Here is a 7,682-nt window from a genome sequence, read left to right on the forward strand (position 1 = left end):
CCGAGGCAAATATCTCTATATACGATTCCTTGCATTATAATTCCTTAGAGCATCGGATTTCAAGATTGCCGCAACTGATATCGGGCTTAAGCGCCCAATTTAAGAACACTGAAGTTGAAAACTTGAACATAAAGTTCATTAAAGTTACGGAGCAGGTCGAAGTAGAGTGTGGGGCACACGCGGTAGCGAATGCTACTAATGCGTGTTTACATGTTGAAATTGGATGTATTCTATATGATACAAGCAACAACATCATGAGAAATCATCTCCATGATTGCCTTGAGAAAAACCTAATGACGCCTTTCAAACTCAAGTCAAAGAATCCATTAGCTTTTAAGGTTTTCCACGAAAGCACGAACAGCCTTGTCTATTGCGTGTGCAGAAAACCTTACACAGGAAAGAAAATGATTCAGTGTGATGGTTGCTCCGAGTGGTTCCACCAAACGTGTGTTAGCCGCGCAAAAAAGGAACCGAAAAAGGGGTACCAATGGCTGTGCGAGTTCCGGTGCGACACAGAAACGATTGTATTGGGTTAACTTACGTACCAGATGTACAGAAAATAAATAGATTTTTCGTTTGTTTCTAAGTTCAATAATATACTTTACTGTCATTCCTATATTCGTTCTCTTATAGAGGAATAGAAACCTCTCTGAAACGTCGTCTGCGACTACTTGTTTCATAACATGAAGTAGTAAGAACATGCAGTAGTATCAAATATTGGGGGTCGAACATAAATCAAGACTTTGTAATGAAGACTTACGAGGAGATTTTATAGAATAAGGGGACTTTTTCAGATTTAGGGGACTTATGCGAATATTTTATAGAGTTATGGAGAATATTTTGTAGACTTATGGGAAATATTTTTTAGACTTATAAGATATATTTTTTAGACTCTCGGGGACATTTCTAGACTTACGGGGACATTTTATAGTTTTACGGGGACATTTTATAGTTCTACGGGGACATTTTATAGAGTTACGGGAAATATTTTTTAGACTTATGAGATATATTTTTTAGACTTACGAGATATATTTTTTGACTCTCGGGGACATTTCTAGACTTACGGGGACATTTTATAGTTTTACGGGACATTTTATAATTTTACGGGGACATTTTATAGTTTTACGGGGACATTTTATAGTTTTAAGGGGACATTTTATAGTTTTACGGGGACATTTTATAGAATTACGGGGACATTTATAGACTTACGGGGACATTTTATAGACTTTAGGGGACATTTTATAGACTTTCGGGGACATTTTATAGCCTTTCGGGGACATTTTATAGACTTACGAGGACATTTTATAGACTTACGAGGACATTTTATAGACTTACGAGGACATTTTATAGACTTACGGGGACATTTTATAGACTTACGGGGACATTTTATAGACTTACGGGGACATTTTATAGACTTACGGGGACATTTTATAGACTTACGGGGACATTTTATAGACTTACGGGGACATTTTAGAGACTTACGGGGACATTTTAGAGACTTACGGGGACGTTTTAGAGACTTGTGGAAAATGTTGTAGCACTAGGCCAATGTTTAACAGACTTGTCGAGAAATGTTGTAGACCTATTCGAATATTTAACGGACTTACGCGAATATTTAAAAGACTTTCGCGAATATTTAAAAGACTTACGCGAATATTTAAAAGACTTACGCGAATATTTAAAAGACTTACGCGAATATTTAAAAGACTTACGCGAATATTTAAAAGACTTACGCGAATATTTAAAAGACTTACGCGAATATTTAAAAGACTTACGCGAATATTTAAAAGACTTACGCGAATATTTAAAAGACTTACGCGAATATTTAAAAGACTTACGCGAATATTTAAAAGACTTACGCGAATATTTAAAAGACTTACGCGAATATTTAAAAGACTTACGCGAATATTTAAAAGACTTACGCGAATATTTAAAAGACTTACGCGAATATTTAAAAGACTTACGCGAATATTTAAAAGACTTACGCGAATATTTAAAAGACTTACGCGAATATTTAAAAGACTTACGCGAATATTTAAAAGACTTACGCGAATATTTAAAAGACTTACGCGAATATTTAAAAGACTTACGCGAATATTTAAAAGACTTACGCGAATATTTAAAAGACTTACGCGAATATTTAAAAGACTTTCGCGAATATTTAAAAGACTTACGCGAATATTTAAAAGACTTACGCGAATATTTAAAAGACTTACGCGAGTATTTAAAAGACTTACGCGAATATTTAAAAGACTTACGCGAATATTTAAAAGACTTACGCGAATATTTAAAAGACTTACGCGAATATTTAAAAGACTTACGCGAATATTTAAAAGACTTTCGCGAATATTTAAAAGACTTACGCGAATATTTAAAAGACTTTCGCGAATATTTAAAAGACTTACGCGAATATTTAAAAGACTTACGCGAATATTTAAAAGACTTACGCGAATATTTAAAAGACTTACGCGAATATTTAAAAGACTTACGCGAATATTTAAAAGACTTACGCGAATATTTAAAAGACTTTCGCGAATATTTAAAAGACTTACGCGAATATTTAAAAGACTTTCGCGAATATTTAAAAGACTTTCGCGAATATTTAAAAGACTTATTTACAATTGCCTAATTCATTTGAATTAGCTGATCATAATTGGAAAACATTCTTCTCTTAATTAGTCCGTGCTTTAAAAACCAGCCGTAATAGTGTGGACCCGTGCGATAAAGACTATTTGGGATGGAAACTTACAAGATAATAAAAACCGGCCAAAATAGCCCTGAGCTAGGAAGGTCGCTATTTTGGCTTGATTCGTCCCACGAGGGAAAACCTGACCAAAATAGTCATCGCCGCGCGGCCGAGACTATTTTGGTCGAAACATTTTAGAGGCCGTAAAACTCGGCCTAAATAGTCCTTGAGTAAGGGGCAGCTAATTTCGCCTAAGTTGTAAAAACCGGATGAAATAGTGTGGCCCGCGCGGCAAAGACTATTTTGGCCGGATAATTACCATACAGTAAAAAACCGGCCTAAATAGCCCTGAGCTAGGGGGCCGCTATTTTGGCCGGATTTGTCCCACGCCGGAATAACCGGCCAAAATAGCTCCACTCTACTCGTAGACTATTTTGGCCGGTTATTCCGGCTAAAATAGAGATCGGGGCAATGGCCGCTATTTTAGCCGGAAAAACCGGCCAAAATAGTCTTGGGCTAATTTGGCCGGAAAGACCGGCCAAAATAGACTCGGCCTAAAAAAAAAGAATAAAAATATTGTTTCGTCCATGCAAGAAACGACTCAAAGGAGTGCAAGATTAGCGAGCGACGCACCGGACGCGGCGAGTTTAGACTCGTGTACTCGGGAACGGGAAGCGAGAGTCGTGACTTTCAAGTTTCACCATGCTTCTTTCACTGACTGACCATTTCACCAAGGCTTACGTTTAAGTTAAAAGAAAAATTGTAAAACTTCAAAAATGGAAAAATCTAATCAAGGATCAAGAAAGAAATACAAACTGTATTTAGAGCCTGGGTGCACTTACAAAACCTGTGAAATTCCAAGCAATACAAAGCGTAGAAGACTTCTACAATCAAAAGAAATTTTAAAGGAACTACCAAGTACCCAAAGCAGGAAAAATAACAAGGAATTGCAAAGTGAGTTAAACACAAGCATATTTTGTTAGTGAGAGATAAATACTGCATATAACTAGGGATGCAGCGGCCTTAGGGTTAAAACTTAATATATACTAACCAATCTTTTAATAACCCCAAACCAGAAGAACCTCACTATGAAATCAATGATCTCGATGAAGATCAATCTGTCGATGGATTCAACGGCAAACCATTTGAAGGACCTGGTCACGATTTAAACGAGGAAGAGTTTAACTCAAAAGATGATAACGACTTTGACTGCAATCTTGAAGAAAACAACGCTGAAAGAGAGGAGTTCCACTTTGATAATGATATGTCAGAACAAAGTGATTCTGATAACTCTGTAGACCACAACTGTGAAGATGACTCAGAAGAAAGTAATCCTGAAACTCCTGACTTCAATTCAGACTTCCAAGATGACTTTGGCGTTGGTTTTAGTAAGAAACTATTGACTGGGGCAAGTCCAAGTAAAAGTGAAGCTATTTTGCTTATTCAAGCGTTTAGCTTACGTCACAATTTAAGCGAACTGGCAATCCACGATCTTTTATGCTTAATTAATACATTATTTGGGTCAGAAGTAGTACCAGTGTCCAAGTATCATTTTAAGAAATGTTTCAGGAAGCCATTTAGCCATAAAAATTACATGTGTGAGGAGTGTAACGAAATTTTAAACTCCAAGTTACAATGTAAGAGTTGTTCTAAATCATATGATGTGGATCATATTCAAAAAGCTTTTTTTACAATACCTTTAAAAACTCAGTTAATTCACCTACTTGAAAACGAAAAAAATTGTCAAAAAATTGGCTATAGATTTTCCAGAGAAAAGAAAAATTTGTCAGGGATAGAGGACATTTATGATGGAGCCATTTACAAGCAGCTTTCACAAGTGGGGGAACCTTTATACAACCCTAGTAATTTATCCATAACTTTTTGCACGGATGGTGCAGCAGTATTTCAAAATAGTAAATACACAATGTGGCCATTGTTTGTTATTATAAATGAACTTCCACCTAAAGAAAGAATGGCAAACATTTTGCTAGTGGGGTTATGGTGTGGAATAGGAGATCCTGTAATGGACATATTTTTGCAACCATTTGTAAAGGAACTCGAAGATTTAAATACTAGTGGTTTCCAATGGAGAAATAGTGCGAATGCCATTGTAAAAAGCAAAGTAATAACAATATGTACCTGCCCTGATTCTGTTGCTAGGCCTCTTCTACAAAACTCAAAACAATATAATGGACGGTTTGGCTGCAGTTGGTGTTTACATCCACTTCATTCGGTTAATACATCTGGTAAATCGAAGCAGAAAACGTGCCTGAGATATACCGAAAATGAAAATGTTTACGATTCTAGAAATGAACATGACACCATACGGGATATGGAACTCGCGTTTAAAACAGGTGAAGCTGTTAATGGAATGAAAGGACCAACTCCTCTGATGAATTTACCTTACTTTAACATAGTGGATGGGTTTGTGCCAGATTATTTGCATATAGTTCTTTTAGGTGTTGTAAAAACAATTACAGAAAAGTGGTTAACACTAAATGGGGAAATATTTTACATAGAATCACCCAAATTATTTGAGAGTATAGACTGTCGTTTAGTTAATATAAAGCCACCCATGGAAATTGTTCGTAGACCAAGATCTCTTAAAGACCGACACATATGGAAAGCGAATGAATGGAGAAATTGGCTCCTTTTTTACGCATTTCCTTGCTTAAGTGGTATATTAGGGAAAAAATATTTGAAACATTTCTTACTATTAGGAGAAGGCATTTTTTTACTGTTGAAATCCTCTATTCTACCGGAAGAGCTCAATAGATCACACCACATGATGTGCAAGTTTGTATACCAGTATGAGATATACTATGGAAAACATTCCATGGTTGCCAATGTACATTTCCTGCTTCACATAACAAACAGTGTCTATAACTTTGGACCTTTATGGGCCCATTCTACATTTGTATTTGAATCAGGCAACGGTAACTTAGTTAACTTTGTAAAAGGTACGCAAGGTATACCTGTTCAAGTTTGCCATAAGTACATTAGCAAACAATGCTTTGATTCTCTCGTAATAAAATATTATCCACAAATGGAAATGTCAGTTAGAAGTTTAGTTCAAAAACTAACAGGTTATCAGTCATATATGAATAATGAGAACAATAAAGCTTTTACTAGTATACCAATGGGTAAACCTGAGCTAAGGAAGTTAAGTGAATCCGAAATTAATTATCTAAAAAGCTCTAGTGATTTACCAATTGCGTTTGATGAAATGTCCTACCACAAGATTTTTCAAAGGGTAAAATACAACGATATTATTTTGCATAGCACAAAATACACTAGAGCTAAAAAACAAATTAATTATTTTGTTTGTGTGAGTAGTAATTCTATAAATTACTATGGTGAAATACTTAATTTTGTGTATTTAAATTTGGGATGTCAAAATTCTGAACTGCCTATAGTTATTTTAAGGGAGTACAAAGTTGTTAATATTGGTAGTAATGGACACCCATATCTAAGGATAGTGAAAAAGACGCAGAATATTTTGGTCTTTAAATTGTCTTCAATTAAAGAAAAGTGTGTTATGATTACCGTAAATAAGAAGCACTACATATCCCCTTTCCCAAATTTAGTTGAATCTAAGGGAATAATGTAAATTTAAATCCAAAAGTATTAAATAATTACATTTTCACTAAAATTTAAATTTAAAGATTAAGTTGAAGCCTTTTTTAGGTTTCAGTAAAAGTTTTAATAAAGCACCATGTTAATAAAAGTTTCTTAAGAAATAATTATTTTCATATACCTATATCAAAGCACTAATCTTACCGAATTCTTACCAATAAAATCCAAATAGACATGCCAATTGCGAAGCTTTTCTATACGTTTCCTATTGCAATGATTACCAATTAAAGACCAATATACAATGCAATTGGGTAACCTATGGGTTCCCTATTGCAGTCTCTTCCAATTAAATCCCAATAGATATTGCAATAGGGAACCTATGAGTTTCCTATTGGTTTTCTATTGCAGTCTCTTCCAATTAAATCCCAATAGATGTTGCAATAGGAAACCTATTGGTTTTCTATTGCAGTCTCTTCCAATTAAATCCCAATAGATGTTGCAATAGGAAACATATTGGTTTTCTATTGCAGTCTCTTCCAATTAAATCCCAATATATATTGCAATAGGAAACCTATTGGTTTCCTATTGGTTTTCTATTGCAGTCTCTTCCAATTAAATCCCAATATATATTGCAATAGGGAACCTATGAGTTTCCTATTGGTTTTCTATTGCAGTCTCTTCCAATTAAATCCCAATAGATGTTGCAATAGGAAACCTATTGGTTTCCTATTGGTTTTCTATTGCAGTCTCTTCCAATTAAATCCCAATAGATGTTGCAATAGGAAACCTATCGGTTTCTTATAATATCCCTATGAGTACACGCATAAGTGTATTTTTCCTATAAATTCCCGATACGTCCTACATGCTTTCAATTGGTTCCCAATTGGTTTCCAATGAAATTTTCCATAAGGGGAACTACTATAAAGACTGAGCAGGGTGTCTAAAATATTCTTTAGATAAAACTATTCACAATACCAAAGATTATTTGGGAGTAAGGAACGAAGATCTTATCAATCTGGGTAACTTTTGCTTGGACTATTTAAGTCGCCGTGTATATGTTTTTTTACGAGGAGTGTTTTCTGTTCTCGCGGTTACGGCGAGCCCAAGCCGTCGGCGGCTCGGGAATCGGGATACCGCTGTTACCTAGCCAAGGCTTAGTGTAGTTTTCGTCGAGTCTACTATAATTCGCAGAGCTATTTTACTGTTGAAATTAGGGAAATATTGAGTAGAGTGTCTGAAATATTCTTTAGTTAAAACTATTCACAATATGAAAGATTATTTGAGAGTAAGGCACGAAGATCTTATCCATCTGGGTAGCTTTTGCTTGGACTTTTAAGACGCCGTGTGAATCTGTTTTTTACGAGGAATGTTTTCTATTCCCGCGGCTACGGCAAGCTTAGACGCCGGCGGCTCGGGAATC

At 35.3% G+C, this 7,682-nt stretch overlaps 1 protein-coding gene across 2 annotated transcripts; it reads left to right on the forward strand.

The window, feature by feature from the left end:
* The first annotated feature begins 3,184 nt into the window (after positions 1-3,184).
* On the forward strand, positions 3,185-6,413 carry LOC149647022 (uncharacterized). 2 transcript variants are annotated; one of them, XM_089849873.1, is made up of 2 exons: positions 3,185-3,640; positions 3,766-6,413. In XM_089849873.1, exons 1-2 carry the CDS (start codon positions 3,463-3,465, stop codon positions 6,294-6,296), a joined length of 2,709 nt encoding a protein of 902 aa, XP_089705999.1. In that variant the 5' UTR covers positions 3,185-3,462; the 3' UTR covers positions 6,297-6,413. The 2 variants fall into 2 exon arrangements, with proteins under 2 accessions (XP_089705999.1, XP_089705998.1); XM_089849872.1 differs by having other exon boundaries at positions 3,187-3,640; positions 3,763-6,413.
* The last annotated feature ends 1,269 nt before the right edge of the window (positions 6,414-7,682 follow it).

This window comes from Phalangium opilio, unplaced genomic scaffold (genome assembly GCF_054372755.1).
Source record: "Phalangium opilio isolate 3A_F unplaced genomic scaffold, DU_Popi_V2 ptg000089l_1, whole genome shotgun sequence".
Taxonomy (NCBI): domain Eukaryota; kingdom Metazoa; phylum Arthropoda; class Arachnida; order Opiliones; family Phalangiidae; genus Phalangium; species Phalangium opilio.

Excerpts from the sequence above, each read along its gene's own strand:
- LOC149647022 (XM_089849872.1), top strand. The coding sequence starts at position 3,463 with ATGGAAAAATCTAATCAAGGATCAAGAAAGAAATACAAACTGTATTTA. Across the intron at positions 3,641-3,762 it reads AAATAACAAGGAATTGCAAA|AAGAACCTCACTATGAAATC; the intron begins GTGAGTTAAACA and ends ACCCCAAACCAG.